Source organism: Lagopus muta, chromosome 5 (genome assembly GCF_023343835.1).
Source record: "Lagopus muta isolate bLagMut1 chromosome 5, bLagMut1 primary, whole genome shotgun sequence".
NCBI lineage: Eukaryota > Metazoa > Chordata > Aves > Galliformes > Phasianidae > Lagopus > Lagopus muta.
Window position 1 is genome coordinate 14,745,520 of NC_064437.1, and position 26,540 is coordinate 14,772,059.

At 37.7% G+C, this 26,540-nt stretch overlaps 1 protein-coding gene across 1 annotated transcript in view; it reads left to right on the forward strand.

The window, feature by feature from the left end:
• The window catches only part of PKN2 (protein kinase N2), a 52,664-nt gene that overhangs the window by 12,405 nt on the left and 13,719 nt on the right, over positions 1-26,540 (forward strand). Inside the window, exons 2-6 of the mRNA XM_048946223.1 lie at positions 9,427-9,727; positions 17,620-17,771; positions 22,361-22,478; positions 24,004-24,149; positions 24,248-24,461. Coding sequence (XP_048802180.1) covers positions 9,427-9,727; positions 17,620-17,771; positions 22,361-22,478; positions 24,004-24,149; positions 24,248-24,461 — 931 coding nt within the window. The remainder of the gene's footprint in view (positions 1-9,426; positions 9,728-17,619; positions 17,772-22,360; positions 22,479-24,003; positions 24,150-24,247; positions 24,462-26,540) is intronic.

Consider the following 26,540-nt stretch of genomic DNA (forward strand, 5'->3'; position numbering starts at 1 on the left):
GTAGCTCTTGGTAATTAGTAAGCAGAATATTCCACCACTGTGAACAAATTTTACAGGCTACCGTTTGGATTGCTGAGTGTGTTCTCAGGCTGCTCACTAAAATGCTTCTGAACTGGAATGGAGCAGAAAACTTTGAGACTTGATGAAAAATGTCTTCAAAAGTTACGAGCGCACCAAAATCTGTTGTGCTGAAATATTCTTAGAACAATTTTTTTTTCTTTTTTTAATTTTAAAGATGTGTGAAAACTACTATGTGAATATGCACTGTAAAATGGGGTGGGGCTTCAATACTAAAAAGGGGATGAGTTTAGACTGAAAATAGGTTAAATATCACATGACTGGAGACTCGAATATGATTGATGCTGGAAAGCACCTAACACATATGTAGAATATTATACAGTCTGAAAAAGGAAAGGCATTGAAATCACCATCAAGTATGCCTTGTTGTGGGCTTTCTGAATACTTCCCAGTGTAAGAAACAACTTGTAGTTCCCAGTGCATTTATAAGGTGAATTCTTTTTTGCCATTATTCTATAGACTCAGTTTTGTAGCATATTCAGTAAGATTTTTTTTATAGGCATACATATACAATGATGCATATAAAAACTGTTGCTTTATGCTGCCTTAAAACTAATGCAGCCTTAGAGGTGCATTAGTTATTTGGAAACTAATGCTTCCTGTTTTCATTTTAGCTGCTATTGAGACCGGGCTGATAACAGCTAGATGGAAGAGTTCTACACAAGGGTGTGTGTGAAATGGTGAACAGCTTGCCTGGGAGATGATTTGGATTATTGTGCTGTAGGTCAGAGGGGATCAGGGCTCCTAAAAACTACAGAAAATGCAGAAAGCTTAAAAAACAAAAACCTTAAGCAGATTTGTATTTTGAAATGTGAACGTATTAAGACTTTCTGTAGTCTACATAATCAGCAAACTGAAATCACCTGCCCCTTTCTCATTGCTCTTGCACATGAAGCAGATGTCAGAAAATTTTCTTCTTGCTTGTGTTTGTAGGTTAAGACAGGCTTCGCAATGTTTGTGACTTCTGTAATGCCCAGGGAATTCTTAAGTAGAAAATGGACATTAGGAGCTAGTGGGAACTTTTCATACCGTATTTCAAAGGTCAGAGAAAGAAAGGATTACAGAAACTATTCAAATGTACCACAGCGTACATCAGTGATGCTTTGTAGAAGTCTTAAACAAATGGGGATGTGAAGTAATGCTTCTATAAATAGCTGAGTGTCCATCCATAAACTTCTACTGGAAAGGCATGGAATGAGAAGCCTGAATCTCTGCAGATGGAATTCTGGGTGTGGCAGTACTTACCCTGATACTGAGAAGTGATGAAAAGAGGATTTTTTTTCTCTTTTTCCCACTGGCCACCTGTAAAGATAAGGAGAGAGGCTCTGCCATCTTCCTTTTGCTGCTGGAGTTTAAAATGAGCAACTTTCTCAGCTTCTTGGAGTGGACAGTGCGAACATTTCCTGACTAACTTCAGATATAGCAACCCAAACTACTGCGAAAGAGTTCTCAATTCTGGAGTGTAAAGGCGGTTCCTTTGTATAAATACAAGCATACATCCCTTTCCTGTTTTAAGAAAAAAACCCTTTTCAATTCATCCACCAACTAAGGAACTCACAAGCTGTGGTGAGAGCACTGTTAAACGGTCCTAGAAAGCAACAAAAAATCTGGTTCCTTTACCAGGATCAAGTATTTGGCCGCTTGGCCTTTTGCCTCATAAAACAGATGTTAGTATTATCTCCGATATGTATTGCTGCATTTATAATGTACAAAATAGTTGGCTGCTAAACATGATGGCTCAATTAGAGTGGAATGTAGACTCTCAGCTCTTCCATTAGTTTTGTAATGGCTAAAAATAGCTCTGCTAAAATATAATGAAGTTAAATGGAGTAGCACAGCGGTTGTCTGTGCTCAGAGCTGGAATTGCCAGAAACAGGGATCTTTTTCCAGGCATAATTATCCATCCCAGAAGTAAGGATTTTGATACATGGAGTGTTTTGTTGTGCTTTTCGAGTGAAATAAATTACTGGTTTGGTTGTCTGTCTGTGTGTGTTTGTTTTTTTACCATTGTCCTGACATTTGTATATTACCACGAAATTCCTGTTTCCTGGCTAAGGATTCCTTTTACATCCTTTCAATGACTTGCATTTTCTAACCTGCATGAACAGCACTGAGAAGTCCCAAATTGTGCTGACTTTTTTTTTAATGTAAGGGTTTTTAGCATACTTCTCCAACAGTTTACTGGGAATTTGTAACATTTTAGGAACCACAGCTTAACAGTTGTGGTAATAGCTGATACTGTAATTTGTGGATGGGCAGAATGGACAATCTGTGAATTATGAGGCAGATAATAATACATTTTAATGAAATAATAGCAGCTATTCTATAATTCACTTACCATAATGCATGAAAACCACTTCATAAATGGGAGTGGACCTGCTTGTCATTAAGTGCCAATGACTTGGGTGTGGATTCTTTGGGTGTTAGACTGTGCTGTTGTGATATTTCTGCTTAGCAATTCAAGTAGGAATTTAAACGTGTGTGTTTATTTTAATGTTGACGCTACAGCCCTTGAAATTGGATAATTGCAATGGTAACTGCATTATTGTAAGTGTATTTTCTGAGATTCATGCCCAGTTAAACTATACGGCCTTTGTACAATATACATTGTATTTGAGGTGTTACCCAAGTCATAAGGCACAGCTGTGACTCAGGTCTATCTACTGACCTTTTTACTTTTGAAAACATCTTCCACCAAGTAAACTATCATATCCTGAAGCTTGGATGGGGACTGTTTTCTCCAGCATCTTGAGCTGTAAGTGTAACTTTATTCTGCTCTGAGGGTTAGACAAAATCAGATAAGTACTTCATATAAAGAATCAATAGAAATATTTATATTGGAGCGAAGTAAAACAGATTTATACTTTCTGAAGCAGCAAGAGTGCTTTATCTTAGGTGTTTACTTCAATACCTGCTTCAACAGATACCTTATTAGTTACTGCTTATCTGGGGAAGGGGGAGAGCAGTCACAGTTTCTGGACAGATTGCTGGCTTCTGTATTGCATGTGGTTAGAGGTAAATTCTCCATACAACATCTGCATGAACTTATTTCTATCTCAAATAGTTCTGTATCATATCAATTTGTATTTGTCTGCAAGCACTTCAGAGCAGTAAAACAACTGCTGGCACCAAACTTGAGCTTCATCTGACTACTGGGAAATTCATCAACTCAAACTGAGACAAACCTGGTGATAAGAATTGCTCTCAAAACCTTTTTTCATCTCTAACAGTTATTCAGAATGTGTGTTAGTTTCTGAAAGAAATGATACCTCACATACCCATTTGTAATATTTGTTTGGCAAGAATATTAAAATGCACCCTTCATTTTAGAAGTGCATATTGTATGTATTCTATGAACTTTGGGCTATTAAGATGTTGTTTGTGTATTGCTGTGATACAGAAAATTACAGATGTTCTCATGATTATAACAATAACTCCATGCTTATCTGAAAATGGTTTAAAAGAACCCACTAAACTCCTTTCAATGCTGATTTTTTACTAGCGGTTTAAAATGAAAAATAATTAACCATTCAGTAAATCATTTTTGCTTTATATTGAAAGAACTTGTTTGTGCTTTGGAATTTAAGAGAACTACTACTGTCTGTGGTCTGGTTGAAACCATGTTATTTTAAATGGAGTTTTCTTCTGAGTGTTTGTTCTGCTTCTTTGTGTTGTTACACTGACTTGGTTACAGTAGCACCACTGATCCCATCAGTATTTCAGATGGACGTAAAATTAAGAAGCTGAATTACGACTAGTACAGCAAGGTCTCACAAGAGAATGGAGAAATGACATTATTGCAGGCTCAGTTTCATATCCTGGTCTTCTTCCTGGTCACGTGTAGTACAAGTTGTGACAGCAGGCTGTATTCATTGTATGGGAAGTTTGTGCTGTCTCTTCTGAATGCAAGCGGGTCAGGTTTGTTTGTCATGTGCTGGATTCTGCTGCAGTTTTGTTGGTTGGGAGTAGGAGCTGCAAGTTAATTGTAGAAATTGGGGAACAGTTGAAGTGCCCATGTGCAGTGATGGTTCTTAGATAGCGCAGCCATCTCCTGAACTCAGATCCAGGTGCTTCTTGCTTGTGTTGTACTGGAACCTTCCCAACTCCTCACTTGTCATAAGAGAGGCAATGGTGGGGATTTTCTTTTTATGTCCTATTTCTTACAAGTCTTTTTGCAGGTCCTTCTCCTTGCTTAACACATCAGGAGCTGCTACAGTGAGAAGCAGCTGAAGGCAATGTTTCTTAAAACATTTTCTTTCTCTTCCATGAAAAGCAAGCTCTATTCTCTATGTGACTTGCTGTAGTTAGTGCACAGCACTGCCACAGTTCTGGTTCTGTCCTGCAACCTCAGTAATGAACTTCTTGGGTTAGTGACCTTTGGCCTAATCAGGGACTGTTGGTGGCTGCAAGCGTAGGTGGGAATGAGGAACCCTACGCAGCCAACCACTAAATGTTTAGTTTTGCTTTAGTTGTGAAAGGTTCTTTTAAGGCAGAAGGGAAAGATACCACTTCAGAAGATAGCTCTGTGCTGCCTTCTGGGCACCAGTAGTTGTTTTCAGTCCTCCCAGTACAGTGTTCTTGCAGGGTACAGTGTGCACATTGGCCATCCCTGTTTTAAGGAGCTCTTCTTCTAAAGAGCACTTACTGTGCCTCTTATTGGTGCAGCCAGGCACTTGCTGTATCACACAGGAATTGAACCCCATTTAATGAGCGTCTTACTTGAATTTATCCATGTATAATGCAATGCACCACAGTTATTTGTACCTTGAGCAGCCTCTTGCTACAAAGAAGAGAGCTGTGACTTGGATTAAATTTAAATCCTTGTTTGTAATGTGTTAGCATAGCAAACTAATGCCAAGATCTATTAAGCCTTCAAGGTTTTTTTGTTCTTGACATTGGGTAAGCACGGAGATCTTGACCACAATCATATTTCCTTCTGGGCAGGAGGAAACAGTTGATGTAGTTCCAGTAATCCGGACAGACTGTCACAGCTGGTTTTATGAATGACTTTGGGGAGGGGGGGAAGGAAAGTTAGCAATTGATTAACGTTGTTCTTAAAATCAAAGTTAGTTTTGGGGAATTGCTATAGCAGGCTTCTGGGATCTTGGCAGTTAGTTCAGAAGAACAACTTTATTTTATTCCTTAAAACATAATACTGAAAACTATAATAATAGGCCTAATAGTCCCGGATCTGTATTTCCAGCTCCTCAAAAGGAAATTAAAAATGGACACTTGTCTTTCTGGATTATTGTAACTGTATTATATACAAGTATAAACAGCCAAACATTTTTGGCTATACTTGTCAAACAGGTTTTCTTACGTTTCGGCAAACTGTACTAGACATAAAATGGTTTCCACAATTAAAGAGCATATAAAAATGAACAGTAATACATGTAGGAAAAATGTACGTAGTTTTACAGTGAGTTTTTGTATAGCTTTTTTTTTTCCTGAGGGCAGGTTGATTGCAAGTCACTGTGAAACATAAACGATATTGTGCCTAACTACTCAGTGGCAGGTGCTAAGGGTGCTGTTAAGACCCTGCTTACGTTTCTTTAAGAATTCCCAGCAGAATTCAGCAACCTGCATTCTTATCCAGTATTCCCTAAGATGAATCCAGTGAATGAACCAAAGTAGCTGTACTGTGCTGCTAGAAGCAAGTCTTTGGCAGTTATGTATTTATTATGGCAATTAATAATGCCCAGGATTTTAAGGTTATCTGCTAAGAGGTGGCAATTTGAAGATCTCATTTAATTTGGAAGTCATTCTGTCTATACAACTGAAGCAGAATCTCTGATATATTCACCGTCACAGTAATCTCTTCTGACTCTATTACTAAAGGACAGGCTCTGCCCACTACCCAGAATTTTCAGCGTCTGTACTTAAAATGTTTCCCAGGCATACAGAAATTGAAAGCTAGCATCTTGAGTCCATCCGTGCAAATAGATAGCCTTTGAGCCCATAGTCGAAGTGAGTCTGAGTCACTAGGCTATTGCAGTGGACACACATATGTGGTGTTCTCTCTCTTTCAGAATTACCATCTAATTTGTGGTCCTTGATGATTTATTGCATTGAACATAGTTTGTTTCATTACATGCTGAAAGGTTTCCGAAATCTCCAGTCTGGCTAACAAACATGTATTTTTGCGTTGCAAAGAAGTATTCATCACTGCCTGTAATTGCCTTTCTTACAGCCTAGCAGCAGGTTGTGGCTGTGTGTGCAAAGAGGTGGGTCCTGGGCACTCTGGTGTGTTGGAGGGACAGACATCAAAACATAAGTAACAAATGAGAAGGAGAATATTTTTGAAAGAATATTCAGCTCTAACAAGAAGCTTTTGTGATATCTTAAATCAAGTACCATCAAAAAAGCTTGAACATCCTGTGTTTTAAGTCATTTCTCAGTTTAAAAGGGTTTGGACTTGGGGAGATGCCTTTCTTAAAAACCCTTGACCCTCTTACTCAGGTGTTAGAAGTTGTGTCCAGTGGTGTCTGTTGTCTCTGTTTTGAAGCAGAGCACCACTGAGGCCGCTCGTCTGTCTGACACGAGGTCCTGTCTCCAGCCATCCTTGCGTCTCAGCAGCAAACCATGTCAGTGCACGAGCAGAGCAGCTTCCCTTGCAGAACGCCCTCCTGCTCTATTTTCACAGCAATCTTCAGTGTCTCTGGGTGCACGCTTTCCTCCTTTGAAAATTGTTTCACAGTGACCTTTGTGCCACGTGAGATGTGTAGATAGCCAGGTGACATGACGCTTTTTGTTTGTAAGTGGCATTAATTCTGGATGACAAGAGACAGCGTAATGCCTGTGGGTTTGTTTGGAGATTCTTGTAGTAGCTATTAAGAGTTTCTGCTCGGTTCTAGCACAGCAGGCTTTGTGAACTTTGCATGAAATGCTGCACCCTGAGGCATTGGTGCCATTTGGTGGTCTTGTCTGTATATAAGCATATATAAGTGAGCAATATTATATTTGTGTGTATAGGTACTTAATAAGTACGTATTATTTATAAAAATAGCTATTTGGTAACAACACTGAAATGCATAGGCAATGTAACCAGCTACCAGTGGTAGCATCCACACTGTTGATGTCTTAGAAGCAGCTTAAAGAAAGACTGTATCCTGAAACTCCAACTCTGGGAACAGAGGTGCTGAGACTGCTCTAACTGAGAACTTGACCTTAGTTACCGGAGTCTGAAATGCAAATCACTAATGATCATGAGAGGGCTCCAAAAACCTGTCCATTGAAGAACATAACACCCTTGAACAGCTGAGATGTTGGGTTAGTGGAGGGATGAAAAACTCCCCTGTAACAAAATATCGTATTGTTCAATAGATAAACGACTGACTGAAGTCTCTTCAGGAAACCCTAGTCTAGAATATTTCTGAATTATTTATATTCTAATTACATTGTTCTGTTTGAGAAGTGTACGCTCTTGGCATATTCTTAGCATACTTTAGGTGCTGGTATGGAAAAAAAAGAGATTTGTTTTGTTTTACATCTACCTTTCCTCTTGCAAACTTTAGAAAGTGAAATATCATGCTTTGAAGGAGGCAAGATGACTCGTTTATTCCTAGAATTCTTGCAGAGTGACTGCAAACTGTCATGACTTAAAAATACATTTTTTGTACATATTTACAAACACTGTTTTGATCTTTGTTTTTAAAGGCTCGATCATAGTGTGCTAATCCCTACACTTTTATCTGTTAAAGCAAACAGGGAGATCAGAGACAGGAATCTAATTTGGGTACACTCGTTGCTTAAACACGGGCAAAATAGCATGCAGTTGCTGTATGAATGTAGATTCAGTTTCGGTTGTTTCTCAACACGAAGCGCTCAGCATGTGATTGTTGGTTTCCTCCTTGCTGGCTCTGAAGCTTTGTACTGGTTGCTTGCTCATCGCTATTGATTATTCTTGAGGAAAAAAAATGTTGATTCTTTTTATATGCCTATATATGGAAGCAATGTCATGGATCTCCCAGTACAACTATTAATAGCCTCTCTACATATGCATAATAAATAATTTATTTTAATCTGCACTAACAGAAATGCACTTGCAGGAATGACAAGTGCCTTTTAAATATAAATCTGCATAGTTTTTTCCCCTTGCATGACTCACTCAGTTTGTCATTTCTGACTTGTTTGTTTGCTGTCTCTTTCACAAACATCCAAATCTTGTGGCTAAGTGATTATTCCAACTACTTTAAATAGTTAAGAATCTTTCAATTGCTACCTCTTCATATTAAAAGTGATAGTTATGGGTAGAAGTTTTAATAGCAGGGGTCTAAAGATGAGTTAGTAAAGCTTTTAAACCATCCTTAAAAACTGGGTGATTGGATCTTTCTTATTGTTAGGGGAGTCTGTACAGATTTAAATGTTTTGACTAGCATTATCTGTCGATCTCAGAACTGCAGAGGATTCCTTATTCCTGGTCACGGAACTGCAACCTCAGGTCTTTCCCCCTTGTTTTATTTTTTTTTTTTTTTGTTAATTAATGTATCATAACTTGAAGTGACTGAAGATGTTCATGTGTTGATACAAATTCAGAATGCTAACTTCTATTTCACAGTTATTCATTTTGAAGAAAGGGGTTTTTGTGTCTGAAATCTGAGCCAGTGAAGTAGATGCAGAGTATGTCTAGAGATTGTGTGTTCTGGGAGCTCATTAAGGTTTATTAGCCTAATGCTGTTCTTTCTTAACTCCTTCCCAAATGTTTTTTGCAGCACCAAATAACAATGACAACTAATTTATAGTCAAAATGTTAAAATTGTTGATCATCCCTTCATGTTGCTCCCTGCCTTCCCAAATATCTAGACAGTTCTGTTAACATGATGAGGAAAGCATCACGAAGGATTTTTGGTTGTTTTTTTTGTTTGTTTGTTTCTTTGTTTGTTTTCATTTCTTTACTTTTATTTCTAATGAAGTTAATAGTATAGAAGTTAACGAGAGTTAGTAATTGTTAGAATTTAGTCTTATTTCCTGTTTTCATTTGGTCTATTAAAACACACAAATCTGCAAAATTATAAATGTGAGTCATTAGCTCTGAGGCATATAAATGCTAGGCAGGCAGCCATGACAAATCCAGAAGTATTTAAATCTCTTGCTGATAAAAATAGGCACAGTAAAAATGTCAATAAATTTAAAATTAACCTTCTGTAAAAATGTAACCCCTGTTAACATGTAATGTCTTGAGAGATTGTTGCTTTAGGGCAGCATGTAAGTTACTACATGGTCTTAAAAAGTAAGTATTTAACATACAAAGGCCAAAAGCCCAGTCACTGCAATTTGCAGCATATGTTGTCAAGAAACCACGTAATGTGATGTAACCTCTGGTAGTTACATTGATGTTTTTCTTTCCAGGGGGATGCCAAAAGTCTTCTGGTCTCTGAGAACCTGAGCACTGGCCAAAAGTTGGACTTTTCAGATACAATGGTACAGCAGAAGCTGGATGAAATAAAGGACCAAATCAAGCGGGAAATAAGGAAGGAACTTAAAATCAAGGAGGGAGCTGAGAACCTCAGGAAGGTCACAACAGATAAAAAGAACTTGGCATATGTGGACAACATTTTGAAAAAGTCAAATAAGAAGTTAGAAGATTTGCATCATAAGTTACAGGAGTTAAACGCGCACATTGTTGTAACGGATCCAGAAGATGTTACAGGTACTGTATGTTATAATGATGGCAGTTTACTTTTGTTAGTTTACATAAGCTATTGTCTGTTTCAATTGGAAAAAAACTGCTCTGGAAATGAGCAAACCTGTAGGTGGAAAATTGGTTACCTGTGTATGCTTGTTAGTTCTGACTCAGAAATAAATGTCCAGTCCCTCCGAGGTGAAAATTGCTTCCTGGGGAGGAGAACAGACAATTTGTTGATGTGTGAAGATGAATGTAAACCTGTGTTGATTCTTCACTTTCAGTTATTACCGTATTCATATATTTTCTCAGTCACAGTAGTATCATCTAGTGGCTTTTCATTATATAGGAGCAATTTTCAGTATGAAATATCCACAGTGAGGTTGCCCTTTTTAAGATATATTGAAATTGTTTTAATTAGTATTTTCTGTGGCTTGGTGGTGAGTTGATATTACTTTATAAAAATATCAGGCTTGATATTTTAAGATGGAACATTGTGAAAGTGAACAGTCCTTTTTCAGCTTTATGGAATGACTTAGGAGGTGCTGCCAGCCTGTTGATTTCACATTACATGGACTCTTTCTGGCAAAAAGTTAAAATAAATGCACACATGCCATTGAAGGTGTTTATAAAGTGAGTGCCAAGCCTTAAGAAGCCTGGGCAGTAGAATAGAAAACTGCATCATCCTTCATTTTCTAGGAAGGTCAGTTAAGGTGAGAATTCAGGAGAATAATGGTAAGCAATATCAGGAATGCATAGTATCTGGTCGTGCAACATGCTAGGAAACTGTTGCAGTGTCTATGGTACACTTGCACAATGTGTTCTGCATTTGTTGCTTTTGAGGTTTGAGAGCGACAGTTATGGGGGAAGGGGAACTAGTGAAGCGAAATAGTTGCTGCAGCATGAAATGAGAATACATACAATAATGTATGCTTCAGAGATGGCTGCTGGGTTTTCTAACAGGTATGAAGTGTTCTGTTTCGTACTGGCTGAGGTTTATGAAATTCCTCTTCAGTGTTGCGGGTAGAGGGGCCTTTAAAGGAACGAGCAGAAGGGAAGAGAAAGAAAATTAGATGCAAATTCTCTACAGTTCGAATATAAAAATTTTTGTAGACATAGATGTGAGAAATGAATCTAGTAGTGGAACCTGAAAAGCAGATGGCACATAACATACAACAGGAGTGCCCCCTTCCAGGGCAGCATTTTAAAACTGCTACAAGGAGCTAATCAGCAGTATTGTCCCTGTGCCTGTGCACATCTCAGGAAATACTGCAGACCTTTAGAAAGCACTCAGTAGTTCTAAAGAGATTTAGATCTTTGGGTGCAAATAAATAATTAACTAATGCTGTTCAGGTCCTTGGTAAGTTTCTGAAAATGCCAGCAGTGCCCATTGCTTTTGTGAATAATGGATAGGAGCCAGGCTCATCCTGCCCATTATTCTACACCAGAGACTTCATGAAAGGCTTAAGGAGTAGAAGATCAAAGTTGATAATCTTATGTGCTTCTAACTGCTTGAGATGCATGCTAAGCCCCTTAATACCTTAATACTACATTTTTAACTTTCATTCTGTTCAAAATGTTATTGGCAGATAGCCTTTACAGTCTTAATTATTAAAACATGCCCTGAGAAAAGTGCATTGTTTCTTAATTACTTCAATTATTGCAGGCTACAAAACTTCATTGAGATCATTTTAAAATCAGAGCAGGTATTCCACTGTAAGACTCCTTTTAATATTTTACAAACTTCTAGAGGAAAAAAAAAAAAGATTTAAACCATCCTTTCTTAGATCCACAATCTACAACTATCCACCTCTCCAAAGCTGAAATTACTGAGCTTTTGTATCCTGTTTGCCTTGTAATTCAGTTGCCTGTCTCCTTCCTCGTTCGTGGTCACTAAGTCATGGGGGGAAGGGTTGTCAGTCTGCAGACAGACTGAATGCTCACTAGCAGGTGCAAGTCATCTGGGTGTTTTTCTGATTTTAATATTGAAGTTTTATCTCAGTAATAGCTGAAGTCAAAACTATAGGCCTTGGCAAAGTAAGGCTGATAGTATAAGACTTAGGACACTTAAGCTTCCTCTGTGTGTATAAAATATTTGCATAATGTTCAACAGATACATAGAGATGTGGCCTCAAACATCCCTGTCATCTGACAGCACAGCTCTGTGGGGAGGTCACAGCTATCTCAGCCTGGTAATTCTTGCTTCTGCTTCAGACTGACATCGTGAATTTTATAACCATTTCCTCCAGTATGTAAGAGTACCAAGTATAAGTGCATTAATTCCAGACACTAGCTTTATTCTAAGTTGCAGCTTTTTACTTCAGCTTGTATTTCACCCTTTTCTAGTTTGTTAGGTACTAGTGATTTAAAAGAGTGGAAGATGTATATGGGAAATTAATGCGAAGTGTGGATATGGAAAATAAGGTTAACAAAACAAAATTTTGGGAGTCAAGGCTTATATTCTCTTTATATACTTACAGTATTTTATACTTTTAGTGGGGTGGTCCTAGATTTTCCCAGTCTTCAAGGTTTGTTGTAAAGGTTACTGGGAGTTCTAAGTAGCAAAGTCAGGACTGAGATCCTTCAACAAGTAACCCTGAGAATAGTTGTCTGTAAGGTTATGATCCTGCTGACCTGTCAGGCCTGGTCTCTGAGGATTTTTGGACTGTTTCTGTTTCTATTGCTTGACTGAAAATGTATAGTGGCGGCCTCAGAAAGTCATTTACTTTTCCCTTGTTGCAGTATGTGAGAAGTGGGTGTGAACATATGTTTGTAAAGTGCCCTACACTTAAGCTGGGAAGTGTCACACAAGCTGTTGTGACTCTCACTGCTGCTTATGGTTTCAAGCAGTGGCTTGTGTTACTTTTTTTTCTTTTTCAATGAACCACTAATTTGTAGTGCAACTACTCTGTAATCAGCACACTGTAATTTGTAATTTATGTAGGTAGGTCTCTCTGGAAGTACTGCGTGCTGTTTATTTCCAGGGAAACAGCAACAGATACAGAGAGCACAGTAACACTATTTGACAGAGCACATTCTCAGCTACAAAACACTATTTTTCAATACAGTCACCACCATTAGCTGTGCATTTTCACCAGCCACGAACCACAGCCTGCATGCCACGCTTGTTTTTCAAAATAATAGATAAATAAACGTGCACCTCTGGAGGTGGCCAATGTCACTGTTGCCATTGGTGAAACACATCACCCACCACCTCACATCCACTATTTGGTCTCTATAAACGTTCAGCCAGTGTCAATGAATGTCAGTGGATACCATTTCTCTGCTTGGAGGCATTGTTTTCATAGCAGCCCCCATAAGTTAAAACCATTGAATGTAATCTTAATAAATCTTCAGTAGAAAAGCGTGTCATTAACATTCAGTTTTAAATGAGTTGGGATATTTTGATGGTATCTTGCCTCGAGTTGAAAGCTTTCCACGTCCTGATCCCATAGGAAATTATTTTCCCAACTACTAAAATTGGTATTAAACCTTAACCAAGAAGTATACTTTGCTGGAAAAAAAACCAACAACAACCTGTATCGTTGAGTGTGAGGACAGATACGGCAGTTGATGTGTGCTTCAGAAACAACTGTAACCATAATGTATGTTTACTTTCCAGTAGGAGGTTGCTGGTAAATCTAGATCTGTTCTGGAAGTGAGACTTTGCACCCTGGTCTGTCCTCGTCACGCAGCAGACTAGTCATACTAGGACGCAGGGTTTTAAAATTCATGTGTCAGCACTTAAATGTGAGGCAGAATGCAACAATATAGATGGAGTAGGACAAGTGTAGTAACCATTACAGCTGAAAATCAGAGAGATTTATTTGAGTGTATGACATGAGGATGTCATGTCTTCACTCATAGACATGAAAGCATTTTGTATCGTTAAAATATATTTCTGCATATAAGCACAGATTAAATTGATATTTTTTCATGTGTCTAAAAAGTCACAGTAGAGATTGCCCTTTTTAATATTATTCAGGGAGGTAAAAGGTTGTACTAGCTTACCTGCAGCAAGGCACTGATTTCATTAGGAAGGGGTTGCAACAAATTTAGTTCAGGTATTGACTTTTTAGATGTCAGACCTATGGTACTGATATTTGTCAGAATTATAACTTTGGGGAACCTCAGTGTGGAATAATGCTTTTGAAGCAGTGTTGAGACAATTTGCTGTCGGTTTTTCAGTAAGTCAAATTTGCCATTAAACAACTGAAATTCATTTCAAATTGAAGCGTTTTTTCCAGGAAATAAGTGCTGGATGTTCTCTGTAAATGTAGAGCATCCACTGCTGCCTTGGACTTGCAGACAGGTTAGTTCAGTGCTATCACATCTGATTTCCTGTCTGTTTGGTTTTCTGTTTTTTTTTTTCAACCCCAGCAATACCTGAACAGTGTTTCTGTTGGTTATGGCACCACATTGAATGTCCTCAAATAAATTAAAATTGTTTCCCAACTTGCCACTGAGCTTAGCAGTATGCTGCACTGCCATCAGAAGCAAAATGTGGACAGTTACATGGGCTCTTACGTTTCATACTGAGCTTGTTGAATAAACCATGTGGGGAAGTCTTCAAAGAAAAGAGAAGCAGTCTAGAAAAAGTAGAATTGTCACTACTCTAATAGGGGTAGCTTAGAGCATTAGTATAAGGTCATTTAGAAACAAGGAGTGTTTGCTGGTAAGCATTATGCAGACTCAATCGAACTGAAGAGGTTCTCAGAAGAGGAAAGATAGAAGTGTTAAGATTAACACTTCAGACCAAAAAGTGCCATTATCCTGATGCAGTCCAGAGACTCTAAAAAAAAATAAATCCATTAAAGCATTACCTTTTACTTCAAGTCTTATATTTTCATGAAAACAGGATGTCACGGGTCCTGGGAAGCAGTATCACAGCTCTGGCAGCCTGGCTGTGTGTTAACAGGCTGCACAAAACTCTCTAATGTTAGCAGCAAAACAGGCTGGTTACATGAAATGAAGTCTAGTTCACTTGAAATACATCTGTTACTTCACTTGATACTCAAAATATCAGGAGAAAAATGCTTAGGGGCACTAATCCATTGACCAGAAAATCTGTTACTGTCTTATGCAAAGCTGGACTTGAGTACATGAGAAGTGACGAGTCTTGTGCTATCCTTATTGACCAACTAACATGACAAACTAGAGAATCTGTCAGTTTCCTTGGTCGTCACTCACCTTACTTCAGTGAATTATCAATTTGGTATAAATACTTAAATCTTCAATTTTAAGTTTGTACGTAAAATCCTATTGATTGCACTTACCTAGATGAACTTATTATTTATTTGTATTACAGCAGTGACTGAATGTCTCCAGGTGAGACTCAAGCCCCTCGGTATGATGCTTTACATAAATAGGTAATCACTTTAGTATGGCTAGTTTTCTCTGCTTAGGTTTTAAGAGATGCAAAGAGAGGAAAACAGATGTAGCTTGTAGCGCTGCAGCTAAGATCGTCAATGCTTTCCATAATAGGACCTGTTTGGCTGGCTGACTTAAACTTTAATCTGAATTCTTCTATAAGAAGCTGCCTCAGGCTGTTTATTGTAATGAGGCTGGGGGGGAAGGAGTCATTTGGAAGCCATTTCTGAGAAACTTATAGTAAACAACTATAATGTTCCACATTCAGAAGTTCAGCAAGCAGCTTCTATGACAGAAAGATTTAAAGAAAAAAATCCTAATCATTAGTCTGTATTACAGAACTTTTCTTTGTTGCTGCTTGCTAACAAAACATATAGTAGCTCAGTTTCTACTAAGCAGTAGAGGGGAATGTAAGTCCACAAGTGCAGGCCAGCTCTTTAGATGACCCAGGTAGGTGATGTGGTTATACCTTCACAGCGCAGACAGGCAGAGGGAGATAATAGCAGCTTCATGGGCAGCCAGAATTGTGGTATTCTCTAATTAGTGCTTGACTTGCAACATTAGTATTGTTTTAATGCAAAGGAAGAGTGCTTGTTTGCATCTGTAAAAGCTGTGAAAACAGACTTCAGGAGAACCACAATCTTCCCCATGGATCATCAGAGGACTGGGATCTTTAAGTGGTAGAGGCCGGCAACATAAATCTAGAGTTGGTAAATATTCATTTACAAAATTATTCTACTTTATAAGGAGACCTGACACTGTGACTTTTAAGTTTCATGTTTGTTTTAATTTTGAATAGATTAGTAGGTGAGGATTTGTTAAATGTGAAGACATAAGTAAGAGAAAAGCATGTTGTTAATCTTTTTTTTATTAATACCAGATTTAAGCTAAAGCTGTGCAAGTGCAGTATTTCACAAACCAAGCCAAAACACTGAGGAGAGGAAGAATGAGAAAACAGATGAGGAACAGCACAGATTTATTTTTTTTAAACATCTGGTACTTTCTGTAGTACGTTTCAGTAGTGAGTGTGCAGTAGGAGTCTTAAAGTGTTTTCAACTGAAGAGTGAATTAACAGCAGAGGAAATTAAAAGTTCTACTTTATGAAAACTGTGTGTAGCCTCACCAAAGACTGCAGCGTAGAAGAAGGAAATTACATGGCAAACTCAAAAGTAAAATGTATTAAATCTCAAACATTAGTTATTAGAAGCTTCTGCAGAATAAATATGAAATGGCAGATAAGACACCCCTAGATAACTCACAGTTAATAATTTGTAAGTTACTAGTGCAATGCCTGTGTTTTCTAATAACCAAGGATGTCAGGTATTTGATCCACCATCTTAGTTTTAATTCAAGGAAAGTTAATTAAAATTGAAGAAAGACCTTACTGTTGATATCAGATAAATAGTCTTCACGAGACCAACTAAAGTCATTTTTCTGTAGAGAATCTATCCCCTCAATTGTTAAAGATAACAACAACAACGACAAAACATTATAGTAATGGTATATAGTAATATATATAATGGTATATAGTAATAAGTAATATAACGTATCCTTTTCTACAAAAAGTTTAAATGAGAAGTCATTGGGCCTGTTAGGGAAGACAATTAGCCATAGCTAAAAGGATGATCTTGTTGGAAATCACAGAATAATTAACCATTAGGAATTAGTCCAGTGACCACTTGTTTTCAGTTCATTAACAGTTCATGGTGTAGAAGCTGAAATAGGAGTCAGTGGTGAATAGACTTTTCTGGAGAAGGAAAACCAAGTTAAGGAGTTCAAGTATGTAACTTGTTTGATTGAAAACTAACTCGCATTCTATTGAATTAATCCAACAAGATGGAGGTCTAAACACAGTAATATTCTCGAACAAAAAACTTCATTCTTCCCACAGATCATCATGTTCAGTATATCCAATTAACCCATGACTCAGCTCTGCAGAGCAAAAATCATTCAGTCTGATGTAGGAGAAGGCTCACATTCTCTGTTCTTACTTTTGACATAAATTGTGGCTACAGTGGGCGTAGCTGTAATAATATCCTGAAATCAATGAGGAAATAAATTTACTTAATATCAGCATTTAGAATATGCTTATTGGTATTGAATAGTTCTGTCCAAGTTTGTTTGTTGAAGATTTTAAATCGAACTGTAAGAAAGCTTAATGGCAAAGTGCGCTTTTAATGGACTCAAGACATGCCAGAAGAAATAAATCGCCTTTGAAACAAAAATAGCCCAAGCTGCAAACCTGCCTATATTACCACTCCCGGAAGTGATTCATGTGAATTAGGACGTGTGTGGGAGTCACTGTACTTTGGTGAGGCTTTGCATGTTAAGGCGCATTTGCAGAGCTGCTGCAAAGTAGCTCAGGACAGGACAGTCGGTCTGAAGTGCCGAGCGAGATGTTTGTGCTTTGTTTATCTATGACTTAATAGAACAGAAAAGTTTTCGGGGTGTTTTGAGGGGTTTTGGTTGTTGTTTGTCTGTTTGTTTTCTGCTTGCTTTTTATTTTTTTTTCTTTGCTCCACACACTACATCTTGCATTTAATTCACAGATTGTCCTAGGACTCCTGATACTCCAAATAGCGATCCTCGTTTTCCTACCAACAACAGATTGATGGCCTTAAAGAAGCAATTGGACATAGAACTGAAGGTGAAACAGGGAGCAGAAAATATGATACAGATGTACTCAAATGGTTCTTCAAAGGTAAGGCTTTAGAAGGCTTAAAGGACATAAAAATAATTGTGGAATTTCCTATTGCTGCAGTATGAAAGTACAGTGTGTAAGCAGCGTGCAATTTTGGTGTTTTGGGGTTGATTTGTTGTTGTCATTAAGTAGCAATGTAGAATCTGCTACAGACTGCTAGGCTGTTTTTGTTGTGGTTTCATACCCACTCAGGATACTTGCTAGACCTGGTTGTTTTATCAGCCTGTCCACATGCAATTCAACCTCCATAACAAATCCGGTTTACTAAATTTAGTATGTCTGGTAATCTTTGATCATGTGTGATTTACAAAGCAGCAGAGCTTGGTATGGAATCAAGTGGTGGCTGATGCTTTTTCTAGCCCCGCTGAAAAATGTACATCTGTTAAAGTTAAGATGTGCATGACAATTATACTGAAGGTGATATTGCCAGATACATTTCTGAAATTTTCATCTCATTTATTTGCTAGTAACAAGACTCGTACCAAAAAATGTGTTTCAATAAGAGAAGCAAAATATTCAGATAGCATTGTTATGATCAACACTGGTACACAGATATGTGAAATACTTCCTCTCTTTCCCTCTCCCTTGTGCTTATTTACTGATTTATTTAACAGAAGCGTGGTATTCTAGAGGTAGTTACCTGATAACATCAAACTGAAACTAGAAGTTCTCCAAGAGGTAGGGAAGGGGCTTGTTAACTCCTAGGTGGGTTTGACTTATTACATAGTCTTAACTAGGTAATAAAATTCATCATACATGAAGAGAGCCCTTAACTCAACTGAAAGTCTCACCTAATTTTTTAACGCGGGTAGAAGGGGAAGACTTATTTTGAGTATAAGGTAATCATGCTTCTCAAATGAGTAAAACAGTGTCTAGGGGGATCCTACTTGCAGCCCCTTCTGCTTTTGTTAGTTACTAATTACCTTTGCTTTCCTCTTATTACATCATTATGGAGATGAACTGAATCTCCAAACTAAGGTGAAAAACTGACATAGGTATAATAAATAATATGTAGTAGCTTGGTTGGTGTTAAGAAGTTGGTAAATACAATTGAAATGTTTTAAGTTCTCATCTGGCTGGCCCAACACATAGATGAGATGAGTCAGTGAACTATTCAAAAGAAATGTTTGATTTGAAAAGTAAACTTCTGTAAATTGCATTGCTGCCAGTTGGAATTTGTACTCACCAAAAAGTATTGGTGAGGAACTACGTATTTGTCAATGAATTTCCTCCAGGGACTGGTGGAGAGGCAGATTACTTTTGTACCTGCCTACTCTTTGACTTCTTTGTACCTCTTGCTAAAACCACAGAGTGCTGCTCACTTTCTGAAAAATCATTTTAGACTAGATGGTCCATAAGTGCCATCAAGCCCATGCCAACCTGTGAGCCAGCTGGTGCTGGTAGCCTTAGCTGAAAGTGACCTGTCACCTCCTAGCCTGGGGCAGTTGGAAGAGGTATCTGCAGTGCCTTATGACTAAAGGCCTGGGAATGCAGTCCTCAGCTCCTGGAAACCCTGGAGTCCACATCCTCTGGGGCCATGTACTTAACATCAGGCTAGCTCAAAAATAATAATCAGTTGATCCAAATGGATCAAAAGATGTACATGATTTATATCCCTAATAAACCCTCAGCAAGTAACCTTATAACAGCCTGAAAAGAGCTTAACTAAACACTCAGGCTGTAACATCAGACATTGCTAGCAAGCTTTGATCAGACCAGGAACAAGAGGTAAATTCTGGCTCACTTTATGACTGAGGCATGTAATTAAAATTGTTGATTGAATCTTGTTCTTTCAATTGGTTCAAATGAGCTTACCAGTTTGGGTGTATGTGGTAACTGCGCTGGGGAGAACAAGCTGGAAACACAAGAGCATTGCCAGCTGCTTCAGCAAGCTGGATGGAAAGGATGTGTATTCATTCTCATGGTCATAGTACTGTGTAGTGAGGTAATTCAGCATACCGTAGGCTTAAGTATGATGGTTAGGTTGTAGAAAGCTGAACTTAAAAGTTTCTGGATGAGGTGGCCAAAAGGGGCAGAAAATTCTCACTTTGAATCCAACACGTAATTGGGAACATTGAAAAGGGCCCTCTTTAAAATATATTAAACTATTTTGTTACCCAGGCATACCACGATGGAATTTCAGATTTGCTGTATGATTTTCAAACCTAACTTTAATGGAGGGAGGTCGTAGTTTGTTTCTTAAAGATTTAAAACAAACAAACAAACAAAAAACAACCAGTAGTCTGCTAATAATAATAAGTATGTTATCTCAGGTGAAGGGTTTTCCATTTGAACTTAGTCTGCTTTCTTCAATAACATTCAGCTCAACCTATTCTGATGTGTTTCTGAGGTACTGGATCATTTTTCCTTGGACTTGCTGAGATCTGTCTGAGATCCCGTGACAGCTTTTGCAGATCAGTTTATCAGGCACTGTCAGTTTCTGTGTACACAAGAGATGCTTTGACGTATTTTTGTTCAGACCCCATCACTAACGGAGCTGCTAAGTATAACACATCCATCCTGATCTTGAGGATGGGATGTTCTTTCCCTTGAAAACATAGGGTGAGCTAGAATCCCTGGCTAGTTCAGTAATCTTACATTAGCTCAGCTTCACACATTGGTGCTCCTCAGCAAGCACATCCACTGGAGTGACAGGGTGTGGGAGACAATCAGGTGAGGTAATGTGAAAAATGAGATGAAAACAAAGATGAAAAATGCTTTCAGAGTTTGTGTGCATCAGGATGATGCATGGATGAAGTTTAATATACGATTCTGACTTGTGTGTAATCAGTTAAATCCTATGCTCTGCTGTAGACAGTAGTTATTTCAAAAGGTGATATTAGTATTTGAGAAGGCACTCATTTAACAAAATTAAGCGTACTAATTAAATAGATGGATAGCTGATGTGGAATCTTCAGCATAAGGACGTTATAAGCATAAGGCTTATGCTAGTCTTCATATTTGAAACACTGATTAATATTACAAATTAAAATCAAGAGTATGTACCCAGCAGGATATATAGTATAAAAAATATCAGAGTGGGTGATGCATTCGGTGCAAGGTCATAGTAGAGATCTGTGAAGGCAATTTTTTTTTTCTTCTCAGCACACTGATTTTTCTAACATCCTCTTTATAGTACTCACATGTACTGTAGTGCCAATACTTCTAGCTCTGGGAATCTGTACTATGCAGTAGTTGTCTTGATTGGGATAAGGGGAGAAATATATATATATATATTTTTTAAAGTCTTAAATAGTTGGTAAGTTCATTTGAAAATTAAAAATTTAAGTATAAACCACGTTTACATTAAAATGGCTTCATAATGAGATTATGGGGTGGCTGCAAAATAAGTTAACCAGAGTGGCCTTTGGGCTACAGCAAGTACAGTATTCATCTGTACTGATTACTGTTTGTTAATCTGGCACTGCACAGCCATGACAAATTGACTGCCTTAATTTTTCCCACGCTCCTTTTCTGCTTGAATCTAAGTCAGGTCATCCTTAAGTTATCTTGTAACTCCCTATCCAACAACCGTTTGATAATCCATCATAAATCAAGTCTCTAGTAGCTCTGGGACCAAAAACACTGTATACCTGAAAAACATGTGAGGATATCTATCCACACTCCTGAGAGTGAATTGGTATTATTGATGAATCTGAAAGTTCATTTTCAGAAATGTTCTCCTCTAAGCTGCTTTTCTTGTTATGACTTTTGATAAAAGGAATTGGGTACCTCCATCTATTTGGGGCAAAAAAAATGTTGTCCCTAATTTGCTGATGAAATAGTTAGTGAAGTAATCTGGTATTTTGTGTTTATTCATGGAAAAATAATCAGTTTGATCAGGCAAAAATAAAGCAGAATTAATTATAATTAAATATAACATGCTATGTGAGTTAACTTCGTATTTCTAATGTAGAGATTGAAGTTTAACTCAGGTGAATTGGCACAGTGATTCTTGTATGTATTTAGTCTAGCAGATTTGGTTGTTGGAAGAGTTATTAGAAGAGTTCTTATGTTCACAAGGGGGAAAGGCTTAAAAGTAGAAGAGGGCAGATTTAGGTTAGACATTTGGGAGACGTTTTTTACTCAGTGCTGCAGTACTGGCATTGCTGCCCAGAGAAGCTGTAGGTGCCCCGTCCCTAGAGGTGCTTAAGGGCAGGCTGGATGGGGCCCAGGGCAGCCCGAGCTGGTGGGTGGCAGCCCTGTCCATGGCAGGTGGGTTGGAACTGGGTAATCTTTGAGGTCCCCTCAAACCTAAGCCATTCCATGATTCATTATAAACTTGTCATTCTCCATAGGATGGAGGTATTTTACACTTTTGAAATATATTCAGCTACAGGTGGGTGTTTCTAGACTGTGCCTCCTGTATCCAGCTTTAAACAGAGTTTCCATGGGAGTGGTTTGTAGTCTATAAATTAATCTGAATACCCTTTGGTCCTAACCTGATTTCCTCTAGATTCTTAACGTGGTTAGTGGAATTAGTCTGCTATATCTAATGAGCTACATAGTTGTTGTTCCTGAGCAAGTGGTTTTTAAAGCTTTCAATGTATTGTATTGTGAAGAGTTTATTATCTTTTTTCTTTCAATAGGATCGAAAACTTCTTGCCACAGCTCAACAGATGCTCCAAGACAGCAAGACGAAAATAGAAGTTATAAGGATGCAGATTCTTCAGGCAGTTCAGACCAATGAATTGGCTTTTGATAATGGTGATGGACTACAAAATAAATATTGATCTTATTAATGTCAGAACACCACATAGATATGTACCTATTTGCACACAGAGCTAAATTTCTAAAACAAAGGTTAGACAAACTTGCATGAACTAGCAAAGTACCTTGAAGCTTATCGAAGAGAAATACAGGCTCTCTTCATCATCTTGTTCATTCCTTATCAAGTCCACTCCTGTTCTGTAGGCTTCATTCTGTGTGTGTGTTTTCTCTGTTTTGACAATAACTAGTACCTTAAAGAAAAGTATGTACTTTTCACTATCCTAAAAAAACAAAACAAAACAAAACTGATGTAAGTATAAAGCCTGTTTGTCATCCTTAAGTAGATTGACCTAATTAGTACTAGTGAGAACAGAGGTGTAGGGAAACTTTTATTATATTAGCCTTTAGGCTTGACTGGGAAGTAGTCCAAAAATCAGTATTTTTTAAAAAAAGAGAGCCAATTTGAAACACACAGATATTACTGCATTCAGAAGTAGTTTTAGAATTGCTCCTGAACTCCTGAACTTTGATAGCCATGAGTGTAGTAAAAGTTGTGGGCATATTTGGTACATCTCTAAGTTTTAAGCTTCATTTGTACGCATCTCACAGAGTACTGAAATTGTAAGATAATGCTCCTAATCAGGCCCTCAGTGTACTCTCTAGGTATTGTTTGTTTTGTGGACTTGGATGTTTTTACAGTTATGACACTTCTGGCTTTCAATACCCCACCTTAGCACATGGGTTGTGCATGTTATTTGAAAAACAGAAAAACAAAGAAATCCTCAAAATGTATAGTCTGCTTTCTAGCCTAGACTTGCAAGAAAGCATGAGCAGGATAAAAAGTGCGCACCCGTGAAAGTGCATATTGTTTTATCTATAAATAGGTGTTAATGCTAGAAAGGGCTTTCAAAGGCCTTTAATGTTCCTACTACTCCTAGAGATGAAAACAGTAAGGAATATATCTAGGAGACTTTTTTCATTTAGGAAATCTTAATGTCGTAAGAGCTGGATATTAAAAGCTGTTAATGCAAACCATTAGGCATTATATTTGGCATTTACTATGAAGCAAGAGAATTCTCAAAAACTGATCAGGGATATATGTAGCTACAGAGTAATTTGAAAGATAAACCCTCAGAATATGATTAAGAAATGTGCAAGTCTCAGAACTTCTTTCTGCCAGCTGCTGATGTTTGGAAGATTTGGCTTTCTATGAAGGTCATTTATCCCATAGCTTCCCCAGTGATGTCTTTTATTTCTTGCACCTTCTAGCAGTTACAGCCCCACAAGTAGTAGTGCCTGTTTACTGGAGTGAGGCTGTGATTACTGCTTTTGTTCTTCAAAAAAGAATTTATTTTTTTTTAATTAGAACTTCACTGTTACTTTTATGACGTACATAAAGCTTTTCTTTGGTCTACCGAAGCTGAATTTTTTCCCCCTCTGTGTGCATTTAGGAGGGTTTAATATATAAAGATATTGAGAAAGGGTGTGGTTTTCAGTGACGTCTGTTTATATTTCTTTGCAGCAAAACCTGTGATAAGCCCTCTTGAACTCCGAATGGAAGAACTACGGCATCATTTTAGGATAGAATATGCTGTTGCAGAAGGTGCAAAGAATGTGATGAAATTACTTGGATCTGGGAAGGTTACCGACAGAAAGGCACTTTCAGAAGTAATTCGTCATTACAATTTCTGGAACTTTACTTTAAATGTTCTTTCAAGGGGAAAAAAAACCAACAAATATTGTGTTTGTTTTTGTATTTTAAAAAGGCACAAGCAAGATTTAATGAATCAAGCCAGAAGTTGGACCTGTTAAAGTATTCACTGGAACAGAGATTGAATGAACTTCCTAAAAACCATCCCAAAAGTGGTATTATTATAGAGGAGCTTTCATTGGTCTCTTCACCCACATTAAGTCCTCGTCAAAGTGTAATATCTACTCAGAACCAATACAGTACACTGTCCAAACCAGCAGCTTTAACAGGTATGCTTTTTGGGAGTTCTTTTATTTTCATTACATGGTATAAAACTAGTCTTTAGTGCTAACTTTATTGCCTTTCTGGAAATATTTCACTGTTGGTTCTCTGGTCTGTTTTTTTTGTTTGTTTGTTTTTAGACAAAGGCATTTTAAAGTGAACAATGCAATGTCTGTGATTTATTTGTTCACCATTTTATAATCCAGCTGAAATGAAAGTGAAGTTCTGGCCCTAAGTTAGGTCACTAGGGAACAGTATTGTGAGCATTCACTGCTTTTCATCTTCACGTTATCAAGCAGCTTTAAAGGTGGGCAAGTGTTATTATCCCCGTTTTACAGATTGGGAAACTGAAGTGCAGAAGGGTTAAGTGACTTCTCTGGTCATATAACAAGTATGACAGAGCTGGAAATAGGCACCCAGATTTCCTCCCAATCCCTATTTTGCTCACTGGACTACAGTGGCTTCCCAGAAGGGGAGATTTATGTTACTAGAAACTTATTATTTCTAAAGCAAAGAGGGAGATCCTAACAAAAATGCACTGTTATCAAAGCCCCTATTAATGGACAGACTTAACCTACTGTGAGGGAACATACTTAAAAGCTTCATGCAGTTTTTCAAAGCTGGTTCACCTGAAAGTATTGTCCTTCATTAGTAATAAACTTTTCAAACAGATGAACCAGACTTTGACAGAACTTTTAAGTATTTTCCCTCCTGATGCTCTCGAAGTAAATACTTTTGAACACTTGAAGATATGTTGCTTTACTAAATATATTTATTAAGTGGCCACGTAAGAATTGCCGGTACAGAGTTTGGTTTGTTTCCTAAACAGTTCTGCATGTAACTATTAAACCAACCATCAACAAAGGAAAAAGTTTTACAATCTCTAACTTGAAGGCTGCTCTCTTCAAGTGTGTATAACTGATACCAGAATTTCAAGTAGGGTTCTATTTTAAAAGAAAAAGAGAAACTCTTCTGCCAAGCTGCAGCAATAATGGACAAGACTACTTGCCCTACATTTTGTTACCAAAAGTAACTGAGGGTAAAAAGCATCAGAACCTCAGACAAGAGCCCTTATGAGGATACAGAGTGGAGGGATTGTATTTGATACAGAAGTTCCCCCTCAAATGGTGTATGATCAGGGCACAGCACATCATGCCTTTTTTAAAACAGCCTTTTTTTAGTCTTTTTTTTGTGAAAGATAATCACAGCTCATATGCCTTACAGTGACAGACTTCTCTCTGAATACAATCAATAGGTACATATTAAGGTATATACTGGTACTTTCCAATAGCAATAATCAAAACAGAGCTACATCCTTGTAAAGCTCTTGATTTGTCACTTTCAAATTAACTATACAGAGCCTTTGTATTCAACTAGATCTAGCAGTGTCTTTGATTTTGCCTTTACCATTTTGTGAAATATAGATGAATGCTACTGTCATACTATTTTAAATGCTCCAATGGGACTTTCTTGCATGTATCTCATTCTACAAGATTATGATCTTTCTGAATATTAATTTATCGGGATGTTTTTCTAAACAGTTCTGGAATTAAGTATTTTATTTTGTAAACTGCCTGGGGAGCCAACAGAATCCTTGCTGTTTATACCATTATGCTGTTCTCAGAAACATAAGCTGTCACTTATGATTATTAGATCCTAGAAGATGGAATATGATCTCAGATTGGTCTGTCAGTCTGTTTTGTGGGCTGTAATATTGCCAGGCTATTTGTAGGTTCGGTCTGATTTAGCTTTCTATTATGAAAGAGTATTTTTAAGTTTTGCAGTTATGTACATAGGAGCTACACTACCCTAAGAGCTGTGTTTCTAGGTGACTGCATGGTTTTGAACTAATTTCACCACTTTTAATAGTCAGTTTCATCACTGCTGGTTGTGTCATAGCTTTACAGATGCTATCTTTACAGGATACGGTAAACCATCCGTTACGTTCAGATGCTGCTGTGCTGCTGGAGGAAGCTCTTTCAAATTAAAACCACAGCCTCTTCCTCAGTTGGTTGAAGATGTTGGAGAACAGCTTCTCAGCTGTTTCAGCTTTAATAAATCCCAATTCAGTAAAGTTCTAACAATTC